Here is a 23,529-nt window from a genome sequence, read left to right on the forward strand (position 1 = left end):
TATTGGGACTAAATCAACTCACATTCCATGTTTCAATGTAGTATATGTGTTATATTATTATTACCATTAATGTTATTTTGCTTGTTTGCTCATTTTTTTAGTGCTGAAGCTTCCCCTGCTGAATGTTGCCAACATGCCAAGGTTTTGGAAGATACACAGTTCGTTGATGGATATAAGCAGTTGGGATTTCAGGAGACTGCTTATGGAGAATTCTTGAGTCGATTAAGGGAAAATCCTCGTCTTATTGCCTCTTCTTTGGTTGCTGGAGAGAAACTTAATCAGGAGAACACACAAAGTGTTATTTATACAGTTTTTACCTCCCTGTATGGCAACTGCATTATGCAAGAAGATGAAAGCTACCTCCTTCAGGTTTTGCGATACTTGATTGAATTTGAACTTAAAGAAAGTGACAACCCCAGGCGACTTTTGAGGAGAGGAACTTGTGCCTTCAGTATCTTATTTAAACTTTTTTCTGAAGGACTGTTTTCTGCCAAACTTTTCCTCACAGCTACTTTACATGAGCCAATCATGCAACTGCTTGTTGAAGATGAAGATCACTTGGAAACAGATCCAAACAAGCTAATTGAGAGATTTTCCCCATCTCAACAGGAAAAACTCTTTGGGGAGAAAGGCTCAGATAGATTTAAGCAAAAGGTTCAAGAGATGGTAGAGTCCAATGAAGCCAAACTAGTGGCTTTGGTGAACAAATTTATTGGTTATCTCAAGCAGAACACATATTGCTTTCCACATAGTTTGAGGTGGATCGTGTCACAGATGTACAAAACCCTGTCCTGTGTAGATAGACTGGAAGTTGGGGAGGTCAGGGCAATGTGTACTGATCTCCTGTTGGCCTGCTTCATTTGTCCCGCAGTGGTCAATCCAGAGCAGTATGGAATAATTTCTGATGCTCCTATTAATGAAGTGGCACGATTTAATCTGATGCAGGTATGTTTTGCTATTATTATTAATGTGACATTCACTTTAAAATCAATTGATTGGGCTCTTGGGGTGGGAAAAATATATGGTGACAGTATTCATATATTGTTACCATTCTTTTTCTTTTTCTCACACTTACAACTCTGACTCTATCTTAACCATTTTTTTTTCTCAAACTGTCCTAAATATTTGCTGCTTATGAAATAAAAGCATTCATATTGGGATTTTAAATTATTGTAGTCATAAAACATTTTCTGTTAGTTTTTACATGGAATTATCACTCATTTGAATGTATAGTTGATTAGATTGTCTAGAACAAGTCCACCATCCCTTTTCTATAATTTCAACATCCAAAATGATTAAAAATTGAATGTGTCTTCTGTGTTTCATTTGGTAGCAAAACCTAAGCCGAACTAACATGAAGCTATTTATTCATTGTTATTCCATTTAGTGTTAGTGAATATTCATGTTTTGTTGCAGAAATGTTAATGCACCACTCTATGTACTAGACATGTTGCATATATGCACTAAATTACCTTAATTACTTAATATTAACTTGAAGTAGTTTAATGAGTCAGCTTTTACAATTAATTTAAACATTTCTAAATACATGAAAAGTACAATATCAGAAACAAATGTATTATACTTTATTTCCTAATCTTAATATCATATGTGTTAAAGAGAAATCAAAGTAAAACTTTCTACCTCCACTCTATAATACTTAACTTAAAAATAACAAAAGGTGACATAAACAAGATTCACATTTTATCAGGCACCCACTTTTGTATGCTCAGTCAAGTGGTGTGAATATGAATATGAAACAGATTTTTAGGATAGAATGTAAGTGCTTTCATAGAAAGGAATTTGTGAGTCTCTATAGCCCATGTCTCCCTACCACTACTTTGGGTTGCAGGTTGGCCGCCTTTTGCAGCAGTTAGCAATGACTGGATCTGAAGAGGGAGACCCTCGAACAAAGAGCAGCCTTGGAAAATTTGACAAAGTAAGAATGAATACAATACTATGTGAAATACTGTTTATAGAAAATTCTGCCATAGTATTAGTGAACATAACTATTGGCTATAAATCTTGTCCTTAGATGATTAAATTTAGTGTTCTTTTAATTAGTTAGAATGTTGGATCAGCACAATTTAAAGAAAGGTGTCACTAAAGATTATTAATCCTCACAGAAGTATTAAGGAGATGCTATTATAATGAGAATCAAAGAGCTATTAAGATTTTTATTTTATTTTTTGAGACAGTTTTGCTCTGTTACCCTGGGTGGAGTGCAGTGGCATCATCATAGCTCGCTGCAACCTCAAATTCCTGGGCTAAAGTGATCCACTTGCCTCAGCCTCCTGAGTAGCTGGGACTACAGGCACACGCCAAGACTCCTGGCTAATTTTGGCTAATTTTTCTATTTTTAGTAGAGGTGGGGTCTCACTCTTGCTCAGGCTGGTCTTGAACTCCTGAGATCAAGCAGTCTTCCTGCCTCTACATCCCAGAGTGGTGCTAGGATTACAGTCCTGAGTCACCTGGCCAAGATTATTTTATTTTAAAAACTTTGCTCTTAAAAGATTGTCACTAAATCAAATCTACAGATATGTGAATCAGCAATAATTGTATAATTTTAAGTGTATTCCATAAGCTAACATTTATAACATTATTCAGTTAATTTAAATAAAATTTTAATCTGTCATATTTTGAATAGGCTTTACATTCAATCTGGTTTAAAATTCAAGGATTATACTGTGAAATTTCCCTTTCACCTCTCATCTCTAGCCTTTATTTCCTCTCCAAAAGGGTCTTGATGTTATGTCTTTTGTGTTTCCTTCTAGAGGTCTTGTATGTACACAAGAAATTCCTAAATGTCATGTTCTACCACCCACCCAACCCCTCCCTTTTCAGAATGGGAACATAGTGTATATACTGTTCTGTGTCATGTTTGTTTTGCTTACCAGAATATCTTGGAGATTATTTTGTATCATTATGTAAAGAGTTTACTTTTTAACAATGTTTGATAAAATACAATTTTTGAGACATTAAATTTTTTGTGTGCTAGTCCACCTTAATCAGAAATTTTGTAGCACTCTGGGAAGCCAAGGTGGGAGGATCACTTAAGGGCAGGAGTTTGAAACCAGCCTGAGTAAGAGCAAGACCCTGTCTCTACTAAAAATAGAAATAAATTAATTGGCCAATTAAAAATATATAGAAAATATTAGCCAGGCATGGTGGTGCATGCCTGTAGTCCCAGCTACTCGGGATGCTGAGGCAGGAGGATCACTTGAGCCCAAGAGTTTGAGGTTGCTGTGAGCTAGGCTGACGCCACAGCACTCTAGCCCAGGCAGCAGAGTGAGACTCTGTCTCAAAAAAAATAAAATAAAAAGAAAGAAATTTTGTTCTGGTATTTTAAAGGGGATGTATTTCACTGTGATCGTTTCCTGTTTTAACAGAGCTGTGTTGCTGCTTTCCTTGATGTTGTGATTGGGGGCCGGGCAGTGGAGACCCCTCCAATGTCGTCTGTTAATCTCCTGGAAGGGTTGAGCAGAACTGTGGTTTATATAACCTACAGTCAGCTTATTACTCTGGTAATGCCTTTATTGTTTAATAGGATTTTCTCAAAAGCCTTGTAGCTAAGCATAAGCAGAGACATAGATGAGTATATTGTGTGAGAAATATAGATTGTGTTTGAAATATTGATTTCACTAGCTAATGTCCTGTATTTTTGTCAGGTGAATTTTATGAAGAGTGTGATGTCTGGAGATCAACTGAGAGAAGATAGAATGGCTCTTGACAATTTATTGGCAAATCTACCCCAGGCCAAGCCAGGAAAAAGCAGCAGTTTAGAAATGACTCCCTACAATACTCCTCAGCTATCTCCAGCAACCACTCCAGCAAATAAAAAGAACCGATTACCTATAGGTAAAGAGAATTTCTCATATTGGAGCTTTCCCTTAAATTTAACATTTCTTTGTTAACCTTTGTTATTGCTTAGTGTTTTGGAGTATAGTTTTAAATACCACGGAAAAGTGTTTCTTTTCATGTTTACTGATGGAATTTCAATTTCTAAAAATCATACCTAGTTAGTTAAGGTTTATCAGTAGGTTTTTAGCTTATCTAGATTTACTTTTCATAAGTAATTGAAATCATGTCACTCACAGTATACTTTGTTTAAATTTTCGTGTCTTGGCTGGGTGTGGTGGCTCATGCCTATAATCCCAGCACTTTGGAAGACCACGGTGGGAGGGTCGCCAGAGGCCAGCTGTTTGAGACCAGCCCAAGCAACCTAGCAAGACACTGTCTCTACCAAGAAAAAAAAAAGGATTATTTGGGTTGGTGGCATGCCTAAAGTCCAGCTACACAGGATGCTGAGTCAGGAGGATCTCTTGAACCCAGAAATTCGAAGTTACAGTAAACTATGATCGTGCCACTGCACTCTAGTCTGGGTGACAGAATGAGACCCTGTGTCTAAAAAAATAATTTCGTATCTTGGGAAAATTTTGAAAATGTTGTAGTCATTTTTTGAGTTATGTAGCCATCTCCTTTCTATAAAGTTTTAAATAATATAATAATATTATTTTAGAAGTTTCCATCAATAAAGTGGAAAATAATAGTTACCATTTTTTCATTATTTATTAATAATCAGTCTTTGTCAATTGAGCTAAGATATCTCAATGTTGTTATAAAGTAGAAGTTTCATTTATTTTGTTAAGTTTATTCATTTATTTAATAATTATGTTTAAGCAAGCTTTATTCACTTAGTAAACGTGTATTATCTATATATCTACCAAAAAATTAATTGAGCATATACTGTGTACCAGACATTGGATAAGCACTTTATAAATGTTTCATTTCATCCACATCAAAATCCTATGAGAGGCTGGGCGTGGTGGCTCACGCTTGTAATCCTAGCACTTTGGGAGGCCGAGGCAGGCGGATTGCTCAAGGTCAGGAGTTCGAAACCAGCCTGAGCGAGACCCCGTCTCTACCAAAAATAGAAATAAATTAATTGACCAACTAAAAATATATATACAAAAAATTAGCCGGGCATGGTGGCGCATGCCTGTAGTCCCAGCTACTCGGGAGGCTGAGGCAGTAGGATTGCTTGAGCCCAGGAGATTGAGGTTGCTGTGAGCCAGCCTGACGCCATGGCACTCACTCTAGCCTGAGCAACAAAGTGAGACTCTGTCTCAAAAAAAAAAAAAAATCCTATGAGAGTAGGTATAATCACCATCTTGCACACGAAGCACTGTGTTACACTGGCTATATAAAAAGCATTAGGATGTGCCCTTACTCTCAAGTGAGCTGCTCATAGTTTAGTTGAGGCAAACAAGAAAAGACCAGTACCTGTCAGCATACTAAGTGTTTGGATGGAGATGAGCTGCGCCCCTCCCCCTCAGTGGATCAGGGGACACTTAACTTAGGCACTTGATGGTGTTATCAGAAGATCTTATAGTGAAGCCTATACTTTCTTTTGAAGGATAAATGGGAGTTGGACAAAGTAAACAAAACAGGTCTATAGTCTTTAAGCCAGGGGAGCAGCAGTATTTTAGTGCCTGCCTAATTATAATGAGGAGCTCAGCCACACTTAGCGATGAATAGTTTTTTGTTTTTTTTTTAATACAGATAAGGTCTCACTCTGTCACCCAGGCTGGAGTGCAGTGGCATGATCATAGCTCAGTGCAACCTCAAACTCCTGGCTCAACCTCTTAAATAGCTGGGACTAAAGGCCTGTGCCACCACGTGCAGCTAATTTTTAAAAATTTTTTGTAGAAATGGGTCTGTTGGTCAGGCTGGTCTTTTTTTTTTTTTTTTTTTTTTTTGAGACAGAGTCTCACTTTGTCGCCCAGGCTAGAGTGAGTGCTGTGGCGTCAGCCTGGCTCACAGCAACCTCAAACTCCTGGGCTCAAGTGATCCTCCTGCCTCAGCCTCCCAAGTAGCTGGGACTACAGGCATGCGCCACCATGCCCGGCCAATTTCTTCTATGTATATTAGTTGGCCAATTAATTTCTTTCTATTTATAGTAGAGATGGGGTCTCGCTCTTGCTCAGGCTGGTTTCAAACTCCTGACCTTGAGCAATCCGCCTGCCTTGGCCTCCCAGAGTGCTAGGATTACAGGCGTGAGCCACCGCGCCCGGCCTATTTCATATTTTTAAAAATGTGTCTGTTGTTCAAAGGGTCAATTTTCTTTCTATTTAATGCTTTTGCAACCTAGGACAACAGTTAGTAGCCATCACTGCCTGGGATTCCTCAGCTACCAATCTTACTGCTCATATTATACTAGTAACCCTGTGTGTTGGGTAATAGGCTGTTCTTCCTCTTCTTATATAATTTTATTTAAGAAATCATTTATCAAAATGTGCTTCATGTGCATGTTGCTTTTGCTTTATGTAAATTGCTACATGAAATTTGATTATTTGCATTTTTATAAATTATAAAGTTTGTTACTTAAGATTCATAGCCCTGCTCTGAAATTGAATTTAAGTTCACAATTCAATAGGATAATGAGGGCTGGCAAATAAAGATGTGAGTGAACCTGTTTTAGTCTTTTGGAAATTGGTATATGCTCTGAATTTTCAGACTAAAAGTGTTTAATGAGCAGATCTATAGCATTGTGAAGAAACGGGATTGTTTATCTTTCTGCCTCTTTCTGTCAAGTAGGTTACCTTTCACTGAAAGTGAAATTGAAAGACTTTTGTTACTATAGAATGTTTTTGCTTTATGTCTGTACTTTTGATGATTTTTGCATTGAAGAGAATTTCTATTTAGTATTCCAGTTGTATTAAGAGTTGTTGCCCTCTGAAAGAAAATGGAAAATGTAGGCCGGGCGTGGTGGCTCACGCCTGTAATCCTAGCTCTCTGGGAGGCCGAGGCGGGTGGATTGCTCAAGGTCAGGAGTTCGAAACCAGCCTGAGCAAGAGCGAGACCCGTCTCTACTATAAATAGAAAGAAATCAATTGGCTAACTAATATATATAAAATTAGCCGGGCATGGTGGCGCATGCCTGTAGTCCCAGCTACTTGGGAGGCTGAGGCAGAAGGATTGCTTGAGCCAGGAGATTGAGGTTGCTGTGAGCTAGGCTGACGCCATGGCACTCACTCTAGCCTAGGCAACAAAGCGAGACTCTGTCTCAAAAAAAAAAAAAAGAAGGAAAATGGAAAACTCAGAGAAATTGTCACAAACTGGCTAAATCTTTCAATGTCCAAACGTTTTTAAAGATTTATAAGATAAATTATTTTAGAAAAAAGTATTACTTTTTTACTTTGGACAAAGGTATTACTTTAAATTGTTTCCATAAAACAGATAGGACCTTGTATTCAAACATAAGGAGATCTTCTCTCTTACATCTTTTGAAAGAGGTTAATACATTTCTGTGGAGAAAAATGTGCTTTGAAAAACTGATTCTTGTTTTGTCAAAGGTTGCCTAATTAAATTATATTACTTTAAATGGCTATCAAGTTTCCATTGGAAATGTTCTAATGCTTATTAAGTTCAATTATTAGTATGGGAGATCTGTGTCAGTTAAATCATTTTACAGAAAAAATAATAAAGATATCTTTAAAAAATAAGAAATAAGGTAATGCTTTTCTTATGACCCAAATCTGAAATTGATTGAGACATGTTTGCCGTTCTGCATGTGTGATTATATGTGGACTTAAATCAAATCACTGTCCTGGTTATCAGTTTGAAGGATAACCTGTACTAGTCGTTAATAGAGTAAGTAACTGGGAGGATCTAGTTCTTGATTTTGTTTTATTTTTTTCTTTCTTTTCTTTTTTTTTTTTTTTTGAGACAGAGTCTCACTTTGTTGTCCAGGCTAGAGTGAGTGCCGTGGCGTCAGCCTAGCTCACAGCAACCTCAAACTCCTGGGCTTGAGCGATCCTTCTGCCTCAGCCTCCCGGGTAGCTGGGACTACAGGCATGCGCCACCATGCCCGGCTAATTTTATATATATATATCAGTTGGCCAATTAATTTCTTTCTATTTATAGTAGAGACGGGGTCTCGCTCTTGCTCAGGCTGGTTTTGAACTCCTGACCTTGAGCAATCCGCCCGCCTCGGCCTCCCAAGAGCTAGGATTACAGGCGTGAGCCACAGCGCCCGGCCTATTTTTTTCTTATTTATATTTTCACTACTCTTTTTTTGTGCATGCGCAACTATTCTGCACTAATAGAATATATAGTTTCATATTTAGTGTGCCATTTTCTTAGTTTTGTGTTCCTCTAAATTGTTTTATTTGAAAATTTTTATTAGCATCTCGGAGCAGAAGCCGCACCAATATGCTAATGGACCTACATATGGACCATGAAGGATCATCTCAGGAAACCATCCCGGAGGTGCAACCAGAAGAGGTGCTGGTCATTTCCTTAGGGACAGGTCCCCAGCTTACTCCAGGGATGATGTCAGAAAATGAGGTATGAATGTACATGGTTGCTTGCCTCTATAAATCAGTATTGATGTCTTAGTCCATTTTGGCTGCTAAAATAAAATGCCAAAGGCTGATTGTCTTATCATAATGGAAATTTACTTCTTATAATTCAGAAGGCTGGGAAGTCCAAGATCAAGGCAGATATAGTGTCTACTGAGGTCCATTTCCTGGTTCATAGATGGTGCCTTCTTGCTGTGTCCTTGGGCCTATTTTATAAGGGCACTAATTCCACTCAGGAGGGCTCTGCCCTCATGACCTAATCACCTCCCCAAAGGCCTAGTCTCCATAAACCATCATCGCCTTGAGGGTTAGGATTTCAACATGCAAATTTTAGGGCAGTACAAACATTCAGACCATAGCAGTGAATTTAATTTGTGTTCTTCTTTATCTTCAGTGGGCCTACCATGACACACTATCATGTTATGCATTTGATGAGCATTTGTGGAGGCCCTTAACATTAATACATCTGTGGCACTGAAGTTGGTGAATAGGTCCAAGTTATCTTAAAAATACAAAATGAAAAATTTTTATGTCTATTTCATTTCAAGCAAATAGGAAAAATGTCTTGTTTTTAATTGACTTTTCTTAAAAGAGATGGGGTCTTGCTATGTTGCCCAGGCTGGCCTCGAACTCCTGGGCTCAAGTGATCTTCCCACTTCAGCCTTCTGAGTAGCTGGGAGTATAGGTGCCCACCACTGTGCTGGGCTTTAAATGACTTTTTAAAAGCATCATGTGTATAAATTTATAAAACCATTAAAAAACATTTATTCTTTTAAATTCAGGGTCAAAACAGCAACCTAGAGGATGTTTTTTTCTTTTTAAAAATTATTACATATATTTATTTATAGTGTACAACATGATATTTTAATATAGATATACATTGTGGAATGGCTAAGTCAAACTAATATATGCAGTATCTCACATACTTATTCTTTTGTTGTGGTGAGAACTGCTTTTTCTTTTGAAGTGAGGACACTGTTCTCTCCTTCATATTCCAGCAACAGCCAAGCGAGCCACTGAGTGTGAGTTCAAGTTCTGGATTCTTTTTTTTTTTTTTTTTTTTTTGAGACAGAGTTTTACTCTGTTGCCTGGGCTATAGTGAGTACCATGGCATCAGCCTAGCTCACAGCAACCTCAAACTCTTGGGCTCAAGTGAATCTCCTGCCTCAGCCTCTGTAGTAGCTGGGACTACAGGCACTTGCCACCATGTCTGCCTAATTTTTTTTTGTTTCTATTTTTAGTTGCCCAGCTAATTTTTTCTGTTTTTAGTAGAGATAGGGTCTTGCTCAGGCTGGTCTCAAACTCCTGACTTCAAGCAATCCTCCCGCTTCGGTCTCCCAGAATGCTAGGATTACAGGGGTGAGCCACTGTGCCCAGCCAGTTCTGGGTTCTTTTTTTTTTGAGACAGAGTCTCGCTTGTTGCCCAGGCTAGAGTGAGTGCCGTGGTATCAGTCTAGCTCACAACAACCTCAAACTCCTGGGCTCAAGCAATCCTTCTGCCTCAGCCTCCCGAGTAGCTGGAGCTACAGGCATGCGCCACCATGCCCGGCTAATTATATATATATATATATTAGTTGGCCAATTAATTTCTTTTTTTTTTTTTTTTTTTGGAGACAGAGTCTCGCTTTGTTGCCCAGGCTAGAGTGAGTGCCGTGGCGTCAGCCTAGCTCACAGCAACCTCAAACTCCTGGGCTCAAGCGATCCTTCTGTCTCAGCCTCCCAAGTAGCTGGGACTACAGGCATGTGCCACCATGCCCGGCTAATTTTTTCTATATATATTAGTTGGCCAATTAGTTTCTTCCTATTTATAGTAGAGACGGGGTCTCGCTCTTGCTCAGGCTGGTTTCGAACTCCCGACCTCGAGCAATCCGCCCGCCTCGGCCTCCCAGAGAGCTAGGATTACAGGCGTGAGCCACCGCGCCCAGCCCAGTTCTGGGTCTTAAACTATGCTATGTGACTTGCAATGTAGTACTCAATTCTTCATTAAGGTGGAGATACACCTTATGAGTTGAATTATGAGGCTTATACGGAGTTGTGAGAAGTAATTATGTTATTTGGAAATCATCCAGTAAATAGAAAGCATTATTAAAGGCCATCACCTCTAAGCTGGAGATGGCTGTGAAGTTATACTTTAGCTTCTGGCATGGACTTTTGTGGCCCTGTATGTGGTAATCAAGTAGCATTTAAACTAGTTTAAATTAAATTCTGGTGCCTGCAAGATATTAATAACATGATTACATCATCTTTTCTTCTGCTTGAATTCATTTATTAACTTTAAAAAATATATATACTGCAAATTCAATAGGTTATGTGCTGCACCAAATGCTTTATGCATATCTTTTTATTTAATCCTCAGCAATTCCATGGATATATGCTCTTAGTATCATTTTATAGATGAAGAAACTAAGGATTAGAGGGCTTAAATAACTTATCCAAAGTTATCATAGTTGACACATGGCAGCACAGGAAGGACCAGCCTGCTAACACCACAGCCCTCTGACTCCTCTACTCCTAATTCCTGCTCATCCGATGTCTGATTGCCTGTTCCGTCTCTGACACTGGTAGGGTAGTGGAGAGACATAGCTTCAGTTGTTTTAACTGATATACTTTTATTCCACAAGTATTTAAAAGTTAGACCTTATAAATGGGGTTTTAGTTAAAAATGATAATTTTATTTTATTTTTTTTTTTTTTTTTAATTTTAAAGAGATTTATTCTGAGCCAAATTTGAGGACCATGACCCGGAGCCACTGCCAAGAGGCCTTGGGCAAGTGGACTCCAAAAATGATAATTTTAGATTAAGAAAGGCTCAAATATGCATTTGTTGTGGTTTGTTTCCTTTTTTCTTTTTTTCTTTTTTTTTGAGACAGAGTCTCACTTTTTTGCTAAGGCTAGAATGAGTACTGTGGCGTCAGCCTAGCTTACAGCAACCTCAAACTCCTGGGCTCAAGCGATCCTCTTGCCTCAGCCTCCCGAGTAGCTGGGACTACAGGCATGTTTCACCATGCCTGGCTAATTTTTTCCATATATATTAGTTGGCCAATTAATTTCTTTCTATTTATAGTAGAGACAGGGCCTTGCTCTTGCTCAGGCTGGTTTCAAACTCCTGACCTCGAGCAATCTGCCTGCCTTGGCCTCCCAGAGTGTTAGGATTACAGGCGCGAGCCACCTCGCCTGGCCTGTTTTCTTATCAATATTCTTTCAGTTGTTAAACCAGAATTGGCATTTTATTTTTCAGGTCCTAAACATGCAGCTCTCGGATGGAGGACAAGGAGATGTCCCTGTTGATGAAAACAAACTCCACGGTAAACCTGATAAAACCTTGCGCTTTTCCCTCTGCAGTGATAATCTGGAAGGAATATCTGAAGGTGAAGGGTTACTTCATTCAAGGAGTTGTGTGATTCAAGTAATATTTTGTTTTGTGTTCTTTAAAGGAGCCTTATAAATTCTAATTATACCATCTGTGCTTCTCACTGAGGAGAGTAATGAAGATTTTCTCTAATGAGCTTGAGCAGTTGGCTGTAAAGATTGTTTCTTGAATAAAATTAAGATTATAAGATGCCTTCGGTCATACAGAATGGAGAAGATATAACTCTTCATTCAGACTTAAATAGGATAATAGCATGTTTTGTTTCTCCTGTGTAAATATATACCAAAGCTTATAGAGCTCCTTTAGAAGGATATGACGCATGTCTTAATGGGAAAAATGGACTTACTTGTATTTCAAGATGTTGTGTATACTCTTAGAGTTCTCTATTCCTTTATTCTGACACTTACATACACCTTTATGAAACAGGATACAGTGGAAATAGGAATGAAAAAGAAAATTAATAGCCAAGCCTGTGAAGTAAGAATGTCATTCCACATACTAGGACAAATTTTTAAATGAAAATAGTTCTAGTTTACTGACATTTAAAAAGAAACATAAAGTGTAGTAACTTTTCCTTTTTATCTAACTTTTCAAAAAATTTTATAAGTAATGTGTATTCATTTCAGAAAATGGAGGAAATAGAATCATCTGTAAGCTCACCATTCTGTTAATAGCAGTTAACATTTTGGTTTATATATAGCAAAATTAGGTTTATGCTGTTTTGTAACTTTTTTTGGTTTATAATATAGCATTACCATTTCCGTTTGTAATTTAACATTCTTAAATAAGAATTTTAATGGCTCTTTAACTTCAGATGAGCATATCATAATTTATTTCAACATTCTTCTATGATTAAATATATAGATTGCTTCCACTTTTCAGACATTGTAAGAAGCTCACAGCAAACAATCTTAGAATAATTTTTGATTGGTTTCTTAAATTCCTAGAAGCAGAATTGCTAGCTCAAAGGGCATGTATTTTTTTTAAGGTATAAATGCAGTATTAAAAGCACTTTAATCAGTCTTTTGTCTCTTACAAGGCATGAAAAATTGCATGGTGGTTCATAACTGTTTTAAAAGGATTGCTGACAAGATGAACATTTCTCTAGGTCCTTCAAATCGCTCCAATTCAGTGTCCTCTCTAGACTTGGAAGGGGAGTCTGTATCAGAACTTGGAGCAGGACCTTCTGGGAGTAATGGAGTTGAAGCTCTACAGCTCTTAGAACATGAGCAAGGTAAAATAAAGTTGAACACAGTTGTTTAAGTATCAAAGAATTTACCTGATTATAAGATAAACAATGTGTTTGTATGTAAGCTGGCAGTGTTCGGAAAGATAATAAATTTGTTGATTATATAAGTGACCATTAAACTTGCTTTTATTCATAGTATCTTCAGTTATTAAAAATGTGTTTAGTTGGTAAGTGGGTTGTTTAGGCTTAAATTACATATAATGATTAATATGAATTACCTTAAATTCTATAATATTTGTTATTTTAATTCTGTAATATTTAAGAGATATAGTGGTAAATACTCAGGGCTGAAGGAACTTAGAACAGGGAGAAAGGCTGGGCATGGTGGCTCACGCCTGTAATCCTAGCACTCTGGGAGGCTGAGACAGGCACATCATTTTAGCTCATGAGTTCGAGACCAGCCTGAGCAAGAGTGAGACCCCATCTCTATTAAAAATAGAAAGAAATTAATTGGCCAACTAAAAATATATAGAAAAAATTATCCGGGCATGGTGATGCATGCCTGTAGTCCCACCTACTCGGGAGGCTGAGGCAGGAGGATTGCCTGAGCCCAGGAGTTTGAGGTTGCTGTGAGCTAGGCTGACGCCATAGCACTCTAACCAGGGCAACAGAGTGAGACACTGTTTCAAAAAAAATAAAAAATAAAAAATAAATAAAAAAAGAACAGGGAGAGAATGATATACAGATGATTAAAAGTATCATCAAAGTCCTTTGACAGTTCTGAGTGAGAGATACCATGTGGTTGAAAGTATAGGGAAAAGAGGCCTGGCACAGTGGCTCATACCTGTAATCCTAGCACTCTGGGAGGCTGAGGTGGGAGGATCGACTGAAGTCAGGAGTTTAAGACCAGCCTGAGCAAGAGCAGGCCCCATCTCTACAGAAAATAGAAAACTTAGCTGGGCATGGTGGCATGCATCTGTCATCCTAGCTACATGGGAGGCTGAGGCAGGAGGATCACTTGAGCCCCGGAATTTGAGGTTACGGTGAGCTATGGTGACACCACTGCACTCAAGCCTGGCCAACAGAGTGAGACTCTGTCTCAAAAAAAAAAAAAAAAGTATGGGGAAAAGCTTATTGGAAGGAAATACTAGCTTTAAAGGCTGGCTGGCATTGCTTTGGCAGAAGTTGGAGATAAATCATTCTAAGTGAAGGATGAGTGTAAGCAAGTCAGAGAGGTGGGAAGCCATAGTATATACTCAGGTATCAATTAGGGAAATAGGATGAGGTAGGGATTGAAAAGTGGGTGGATCCCTATTGTGGAGAGAAAGAAGTCTATATTTTAGTAGTGAGCTGAAAGCCATTGAAAGCTTTTGATTAGATGAGGATAAGGGGGTGAGGAGCTTTAGGAAAAGATAAATTTGAAATGTTTTTTGGATGTGTTCATTTAAAGATAATGCCCTCAACTAGGTTTGAGACAGTGATTCTTAGACTTCACTGTGCATAAGAATTACCTGGAAACTTTTTAAAAGTTCAATTTCCCAAGTCTCACTTCTAGAATTTTTGCTTCTGTCCATTTTAGAAAGAAAAAGAGTATTGCCATTGGTGCGTGTATGGCTTGAAAAAAGTAATGCTCTATTTTTATTGATTTGGTTTATTAGTGTATCAATTAGGTCTAAATTTGCTTCAAATAACAGTGAAACCTAAAATAATACAGTAGTCCCTTTTTTTTTTTTTTTTTTTGAGACAGAGTCTCGCTTTGTTGCCCAGGCTAGAGTGAGTGCCGTGGCGTCAGCCTCGCTCACAGCAACCTCAAACTCCTGGCTCAAGCAATCCTACTGCCTCAGCCTCCCAAGTAGCTGGGACTACAGGCATTCGCCACCATGCCCGGCTAATTTTTTTTTTTGTATATATTAGTTGGCCAATTAATTTCTTTCTATTTATAGTAGAGACGGGGTCTCGCTCTTGCTCAGGCTGGTCTCAAACTCCTGACCTTGAGCAATCCGCCCGCCTCGGCCTCCCAGAGAGCTAGGATTACAGGCGTGAGCCACCGCGCCCGGCCTAGTAGTCCCTTTTTAATGTATGTTTTTGCCTTCTACAGTTTCAGTTACCCATGGCCCAAAAATATTTAATGGAAAATTCTAGAAATAAACAATTCATAAGTTTTAAATTGTGGGCCATCCCATCCAGGTCATGAATCATTCCTCTGTCCAGCATATCCACACTGTATACACTACCTTCTTATTAGTCACTTAGTAGCTGTCGTGGTAATCAGATTGAAGAAAACATAGAATATGTAGGGTTCAGTATTATTTGCAGTTTCAGTCATCCACTGGAGGTCTTGGAATGTATCCCCCTTGGATAAGGGGGCACTGCTGTATTAGAATATCACCTATATAATAAGCCTTCTGGGTGATTCTGATATAGGTGGCTTGGCAGTCTACATTTTGTGAAATGTAACGTTAAGAAGTGAATTGAGGGAAATTGGTCTAGGAAGGAGAGAAAACTGTATAAGGCAGAGGGTAGTTACCCAAGTCATGTGAAAAACATTTTTAGTAGTTAATTATTGCCACAATAATACCATACAACCACCCCAAAACATCAGTTTTGATCTCAAGTATGTAGGTCAGCATGTTCTTCTGATTTGGATGGGGCTTATTCATGCATCTATGGTCACTGGTGGTTGGGTAGGAAGCATTGCTCATCTTAGCTGGAGGTCGCTTGGTTAGCTGGCTGGTGTAGCTAGGTCTAGGATGATACTATATGCTTAGTAATGATAAATTATGTAATTTGAAGTTCAAAGACGTAAAAGTTCTTTAAAGTTGATTTAAAATTCATAGCTGTGCTACCATTTTTAAAGTGCTTAATTTTGTTTTTGATAGCTACAACACAAGATAATCTTGATGATAAGCTAAGAAAGTTTGAAATTCGTGACATGATGGGACTAACAGATGATAGGGACATATCGGAAACAGTGAGTGAGACTTGGAGTACAGATGTCTTGGGAAGTGACTTTGACCCTAACATTGATGAAGATCGCTTGCAAGAAATTGCAGGTAACTGCTGTTTAATGTCTCTGGAAGATTGCTGTTATTCATATCCACTGACCTTTCATGGGAAGGAACGATAGTGCTCTGGCAAACACTATGTGTGTTAGCACCAACTGGGAAACTGATACCTGTGGGGAACAAGTCACATGGATACGTTTTTCTTTACCTAATGTTTTACCTTTCTACATTAATCCCACCTCCCCACCCTCCAAACAATAGAACATCTAGTCTTTTGAATTACCTTCTGGTCAAAACTTGTTTGCAGGGCATAATATATGTTCTTTGTCTGTTCCTGATGATTATATTCTCCTTTTGAGACTAAACACCTTACCTTAAGATGAAAATTCTTATAGTTATAGCCATAAAATTTTCAGATTAATATGATACTGATGTTGCCTCAAAAAATGAGTTCACCTCTGGAAAGACTCAGTTCCAAAGGGTAGCCAGGTTTTTTTTTTTTTTTTTAATTTGAGATTTATTGAGGTGCAATTTACATACATTAAAACCCTTTTTTGGATACTATTTTAGGAGTTCTGAAAGATTCATATAATCTTGGCCAGGCGCGGTGGCTCACGCCTGTAATCCTAGCACTCTGGGAGGCCGAGGTGGGCGGATTGTTTGAGTTCAGGAGTTTGAGACCAGCCTGAGCAAGAGCAAGACCCCATCTCTACTATAAATAGAAATTAATTGGCCAACTAATATATATAGAAAAAATTAGCTGGGCATGGTGGCGTGTGCCTGTAGTCCCAGCTACTCGGGAGGCTGAGGCAGGAGCTTGAGCCCAGGAGTTTGAGGTTGCTGTGAGCGAGGCTGATGCCACAGCACTCACTGTAGTCTGGGCAACAAAGTGAGACTCTGTCTCAAAAAAAAAAAAAAAATATATATATATATATATAAATATATATAATAGATTCATACAGTCTTGTAACAGCCATCCTCATTTTCTTTTTAAATCATGGAAAATTTCAAACAAATAATCAAGTGAGAATGGTATCCAGTGTAGCCATCACTCAGCTTCAACAGTTAGACACACATGGCCAGTTTTGTTTCACCTGTTCTCCCACCCACTACCTTCTACTCCCTTCACCCCAGTATGTTTAGGTGAGTTCCAGATATTATTTTATTTGTAAATATTTTATGATATATCTTTAAAACATAACTTTTAGTGGTAATTTTTTCCAATTTTTTTTCGTGCACGGAAGTAAAATTTTTCTTTTATTAGACTTAAAAGTAGTGGAGCATTCTGAACTTAAGTATTAACACAGGCATACGATAATATTTAAAACTTTGTATTTTTAATCAGGGTAAATAGATTTATTAATTGGTTTTACATTACTTTGTTCCAAACTCCAAACTAGTATTGTTCCTGGCAATAAGTTGTATTTGAGCAATAAACTGTATTTGTGGTTGAATGAGTGCTATGAAGGAGGTATGTACTTTCCTGCAAATATGTTTTATTGCTCTGAATATGTGGCTAATGTGCTAGGAGAAAGCATATTTGGCCAGTATAACTTTCTGTTTTTAAACCTCTCGGAGTGTTTTTAATCCTTGTAAGACTATAAATTTTAGATATTAAGGATACATGTAAAATTTGCTGAAAAACCAAAGTAAAAACTAGTTGAAATGACTTGATCTAATTTGCTGAAAAACCAAAGTAAAAACTAGTTGAAATGACTTGACCTAATGATGTGTATTTTCTCTATAGAGTGTCAAAGGTGGATAGGAGGAAACTGATAAATAGGAGGTTGTGTTGTTGTCAAGTGGGAACTTTGTGCTCTAGTGCTGTGCTTGATTAAACTCTTTCTTACCTTGACTTCTTTCTTGTGGTTGGAGAGATTTTGTTAGCTTAGTGTTTGGCTTTTCTCCACTATGACTGTTCTTTCCATCAGGATCTTTGTTAACCCTTTGTTCCCCACCGGTTATACAGGTGCAGCAGCAGAGAACATGTTAGGCAGTTTGCTGTGCCTCCCAGGTTCGGGATCAGTGCTTCTTGAGCCCTGTACTGGTTCTACAATATCGGAGACAACAAGCGAAGCTTGGAGTGTAGAGGTGTTGCCAAGTGACTCAGGTTAGTACTCTGTCATCATTTGTTTTTCATTTACACGGAAGTTTTAAATATAAGGTATCCTAATTTCTGTATTATGTATATTTTGCCAAATAGACATTTCACAAGTTTAAGGTAATCACATTTTTTTTTTTTTTTTTTTTTTTGAGACAGAGTCTCACTTTGTTGCCCAGGCTAGAGTGAGTGCCGTGGCGTCAGCCTAGCTCACAGCAACCTCAAACTCCTGGGCTCAAGCGATCCTCCTGCCTCAGCCTCCCGAGTAGCTGGGACTACAGGCATGCGCCACCATGCCCGGCTAATTTTTTATATATATATCAGTTGGCCAATTAATTTCTTTCTATTTATAGTAGAGACGGGGTCTCGCTCTTGCTCAGGCTGGTTTTGAACTCCTGACCTTGAGCAATCCGCCCGCCTCGGCCTCCCAAGAGCTAGGATTACAGGCGTGAGCCACAGCGCCCGGCCAGGTAATCACATTTGCTAAGAATTTCAAATGGAAAATTAGTGTAGGGCATATTCTGTCCATTAAGAAAAAATGGAAGGCCAGTCGCGGTGGCTCATGCCTATAATCCTAGCACTGGGAGGCTGAGGCGGGCAGATAGCTTAAGATCAGGAGTCTGAGACCAGCCTGAACAAGAGCAAGACCCCATCTCTACTAAAAATAGAAAGAAATTAGCTGAATAACTAAAAATATACATAGAAAAAATTAGCTGGGCATGGTTGGGCATGCCTGTAGTCCCAGCTACTCAGGAGGCTGAGACAAGGAGGATCACTTGAGTCCACGAGTTTGAGGTTGCTGTGAGCTAGGCTGATGCCACGACACTCTAGCCTGGGCAACAGAGTGAGACTCTGTCTCAAAAAAAAGAAAAAATTCAGTGTTAGATAGCATAGGTTAAGATGACAGGTGCTTTCTAACTCTGTGCTCAGTTATTTTGGAAGCAATTATCAATATTTGTAACTTATCAGGGTTCTTTGTGGGTCATTGGGTTCAGTATCTTCTACTATTAATAACTCATCACAGGCCGGGCACGGTGGCTCATGCCTGTAATCCTAGCACTCTGGGAGGCCGAAGAGGGTGGATTGCTCAAGGTCAGGAGTTCAAAATCAGCCTGAGCAAGAGCAAGACCCGGTCTCTACTATAAATAAAAAGAAATTAATTGGCCAACTAACATATGTATATATATATATATACACATATATATATACATATATATACACACATATATATACATATATGTATGTATATATATATATATATATATATATATATAATTAGCTGGGCATGGTGGCACATGCCTGTAGTCCCAGCTACTTGGGAGGCTGAGGCAGCAGGATTGCTTGAACCCAGGAGTTTGAGGTTGCTGTGAGCTAGGCTGACGCCACAGCACTCACTCTAGCCTGGGCAACAAAGCAAGACTCTGTCTCAAATAAAAAAAACTCATCACAGAATGAGAGTAACAACACAGATCAAACCCTGAGTGGTTGATGCTTGGTAAGCATATTTAGATTTATCACAAGGAAGAACTTGACCCTTTAAAAGATATGTAATGTGTTTTTGAAATACGTTAAAATTGAGGCTCTGTAGTCCTGAGAATACTTTCGTGCAGGGTTATTATAAATATTAATATATATATATAAAGCGTTTTGTATGTACTCTATTTCTTTTTCGCATCATTAAGACATGTCTTTGCCTTCAACTAAATGTCAACTACCAGAATGCAAATATAAGTAACTATATCTGTATTACATTTTATCTGATTTATTTGGCTCAAGACTAATTCAGTAATTCTGACATGTATTTTATTTATGTTAAAGCATTCAGACATGTTAGCCTGGAGACAAGCTATTCCATACTCTCTTGTCAAGTTTACATGTTAATAAACAGCATAGTCAATGAGATTAGTGATCTAGAAACCAGAGTTTTCATGTGTGGACAGTGAACTGGCCTATGTTGGGATGAAAATCACAATCTTGACTACTTCATCTAACTTTGCTTACTGGCCCAGACTTAGTAATCTGTTTCTACTGATTTCATATATGGCCCTGGTAGCTTTGTTTCTCTGAGTCACAAAAGCTAAAATTATATCTGCTAACAGGATCACTAATATAATGCCCCTTGTCTTCTATTCAGAGGCCCCAGACCTAAAGCAGGAGGAGCGCCTACAAGAGTTGGAGAGCTGTTCTGGACTGGGTAGCACATCTGATGATACAGATGTCAGGGAGGTCAGTTCCCGCCCCAGCACACCAGGCCTCAGTGTTGTGTCGGGTATGTCTGTCTTGTTTTAAGGAATAGGAATTTGAAAGTGTTCCTCTCATCTACCCTCATTCATGAAGTTGATACAAAGATATGTTTTATTTAAGAGATTGAGTGTTTTCCAGGAAACAAAAATATTTCTGTGGCACTTTAAATCTTTGAAAACTTAATGTATGGCTCTATAGAGCCTGTTGAAGTAATAGGCAAATAGTCCCTTTACAATTCTTTTTAGTCTTAGTAGCGTCTGCTACTTTATTCAGATATCACATAATAATTCCATGTTGTATAAAGCAAGGTAAGTATATTTAAGCAATAGTGTGATAAAGAATGTAATACTAAACAACTCATATGTATAGAAGTGGGACACAAACAATTTGTTAATGTTTTCCAAATTTCATATACTTTTTGTGTGGTTATTTTGTTCTTCTTGCTGTTTATTTTATTATTTTTTATTTAGGTAAATTTTTTCTTTTTTAATTTTTTTTCTTTTTTTCACATCACAAGAGCAATTAAAGGCTAAATTGCTGTTTATTTTTTACTATTTTTTTTAAAGGCATAAGTGCAACCTCTGAGGATATTCCCAATAAGATCGAAGACCTGAGATCTGAGTGCAGCTCTGATTTTGGGGGTAAAGATTCTGTTACTAGTCCAGACATGGATGAAATAACTCATGGTAAGAAAAGGAATTGAGAATGACTTAAAAGTAATCATGTTCGTAGTTGAAACTGGCATTTTTACCCATTGTTTTTGATGATATCAGTTGGTATAGCACTTTGGGGCATAATTTATCAATACATATTTAAGGCCTTAAATGTTCACATTCTAAATTTGGTCCAGTTAGTTCCACTTCTAGAAATCAGTCATAAAGAAATAATTCCATGTATAGAGAAAAGTCTTATGCACAAAGATATTCTTTAGTAACATTTATGCTGGCAGAAAATTGGAAACAAGAGTTGAAAGTGGAATAGCTAAATAAATTTTGATGTAACCATTTATTAGAATTTATGAAGCTATTTTTTTTTTTTGAGACAGTCTCACTTTTGTTGCCCAGGCTAGAGTGAATGCCATGGCATCAGTGTAGCTCACAGCAACCTCAAACTCCTGGACTCAAGCAATCTTCCTGCCTCAGCCTCCCAAGTAGCTGGGACTACAGGTGTGCACCACCATGCCCGGCTAATTTTTTGTATATATATTTTTAGTTGGTCAATTAATTTCTTTCTATTTTTAGTAGAGACGGGGTCTTGCTCAGGCTGGTTTTTTTTTTTTTTTTTTTTGAGACAGAGTCTCACTTTGTTGCCCAGGCTAGAGTGAGTGCCGTGGCGTCAGCCTAGCTCACAGCAACCTCAAACTCCTGGGCTCAAGTGATCCTTCTGCCTCAGCCTCCCGGGTAGCTGGGACTACAGGCATGCGCCACCATGCCCGGCTAATTTTTTATATATATATCAGTTGGCCAATTAATTTCTTTCTATTTATAGTAGAGACGGGGTCTCGCTCTTGCTCAGGCTGGTTTCGAACTCCTGACCTTGAGCAATCCGCCCGCCTCAGCCTCCCAAGAGCTAGGATTACAGGCGTGAGCCACAGCGCCCGGCCTCAGGCTGGTTTTGAACTCCTGACCTCCAGCAATCTGCCCGCCTCGGCCTCCCAGAGTGCTAGGATTACAGGCGTGAGCCACCATGCCTGGCTGATGTAGCTATTTTTTATTTACTTTTTATTTTTTTTTTTGAGACAGAGTCTCACTCTGTTGCCCCGGGTCTGTTGCCCCGGCTAGAGTGCCGTGGTGTCATCCTAGCTCATAGCAACCTCAAGCTCCTGGGCTCAAGCGATCCTTCTGCCTCAGCCTCCCAAGTAGCTGGGACTACAGGCATGTACCATCATGCCTGGCTAATTTTTCTATATATTTTTAGTTGGCCAATTAATTTCTTTCTATTTTTAGTAGAGATGGGGTCTTGCTCAGGCTGGTTTCGAACTCCTGACCTTTAGCAATCCTCCCACCTCGGCCTCTCAGAGTGCTAGGATTACAGGCTTGAGCCACTGCGCCGGGCCTGTAGCTATTTTTTAAATGCTTTAAAGAGTATGAAATAACTTGTAGAAATACCTAGAACACAATATTGCATGGAAAATCTATTTGATAGAATTTTACATGCAAGATAAAACATTAAAAAACTTATGCATTGACAAAGAACAGGAAAGAAATACCAAAAGGCCAGCAGTGGTTTTATATGTTGGGCAGTGGGTTTTGAGGTATCTTTTCTTTTTAACAGTTTTTGTTGTTGATGTTCTAAACCAGGGTTTGTTAACCTCAATAATATTGACATTTTGGGCTGGGTAATTCTTTGTTGCCAGAGTCTGTCCTATGAGATGTAGAATGTTTAGTGGTATCCCTGGCCTCTACCAGTAGCATATACTTACCTGCTGGGCTTGTGACAACCAAAAATGTTCCAGACATTGCCAAATGATCCTTTGGGGGACCAAATAGCTGCCATTTGAGAACCACTGTTCTAAACCAGCAGTCTCAGTGTAGTCTCCATGGACCACTGACAGTCCTTAACAGCCTTTTGGCAGGCCGGGGGTGGTAGTGGTGGAATATGAGGTCAAGACTATTTTCATAATAAACGTTATTATCCATTTTCGTTGTGTTGACATTGAAAGTGTACCAATGATGTGTACTAATGATGCACTAGCAAAGGTGGATAAAATTTACCAGAGCCTTAGCTTGGTCAAGGGTACTAAACCATACAAGTAGTCACTGTATTCTTTACTCACAGTTTAAAAAAAAACTTTTACTTATGAATGCTTTTGATGAAGTAGTAAAAATTATTTAATTACATCTCAACCCTTGATTATACATCTTTTTATTATTCTGTGTGAAGAAATAGGAAGTTCCTCAGTGCATTTCTGCTGCATTCTGAGATACAGTCAGATGTCTCAAGAAAAAGTGCTCATATGTTTACTTGAGCTGTTAGCGTAACTAGCTAGGTTTTTTTTTGTTTTTTTTTACTTGTTAATTTGTTTTTCATGAAATACCATTTTTACTTGAAAAAAATGACAAACTAGTGTGTGTGAATACATACTTTGGTATTTGGCAGACATTTTCTTAAAAATGAACAAAGTGAGCCTGTTACTTAAGAAAAACAACTGACAGAGTAGAGTTTGTTGCCAATAATCAAAATTTCAGTCTGGGCATGGTGGCTCATGCCTGTAATCCTGACGCTCTGGAGGAGGCCAAGGCAAGAGGATTGCTTCAGGCC

General features: G+C 38.4%; 1 protein-coding gene across 6 annotated transcripts in view; it reads left to right on the top strand.

Annotated features, from left to right (window-relative positions):
* Positions 1-23,529, top strand: part of GAPVD1 (GTPase activating protein and VPS9 domains 1) — a 73,160-nt gene that overhangs the window by 26,588 nt on the left and 23,043 nt on the right. For 4 of the 6 annotated variants that reach the window (XM_076009039.1, XM_012771906.2, XM_076009041.1 and 1 more), the window contains exons 4-14: positions 102-945; positions 1,850-1,936; positions 3,387-3,521; positions 3,666-3,855; positions 8,186-8,346; positions 11,598-11,727; positions 12,838-12,963; positions 15,798-15,971; positions 17,893-18,033; positions 20,159-20,293; positions 20,835-20,954. In XM_076009039.1, the coding sequence (XP_075865154.1) occupies positions 102-945; positions 1,850-1,936; positions 3,387-3,521; positions 3,666-3,855; positions 8,186-8,346; positions 11,598-11,727; positions 12,838-12,963; positions 15,798-15,971; positions 17,893-18,033; positions 20,159-20,293; positions 20,835-20,954 (2,243 nt within the window). The remainder of the gene's footprint in view (positions 1-101; positions 946-1,849; positions 1,937-3,386; positions 3,522-3,665; positions 3,856-8,185; positions 8,347-11,597; positions 11,728-12,837; positions 12,964-15,797; positions 15,972-17,892; positions 18,034-20,158; positions 20,294-20,834; positions 20,955-23,529) is intronic. The other 2 variants (XM_076009040.1, XM_020289474.2) reach the window with 1 other exon arrangement.

This window comes from Microcebus murinus, chromosome 12 (genome assembly GCF_040939455.1).
Source record: "Microcebus murinus isolate Inina chromosome 12, M.murinus_Inina_mat1.0, whole genome shotgun sequence".
Taxonomy (NCBI): Eukaryota; Metazoa; Chordata; class Mammalia; order Primates; family Cheirogaleidae; genus Microcebus; species Microcebus murinus.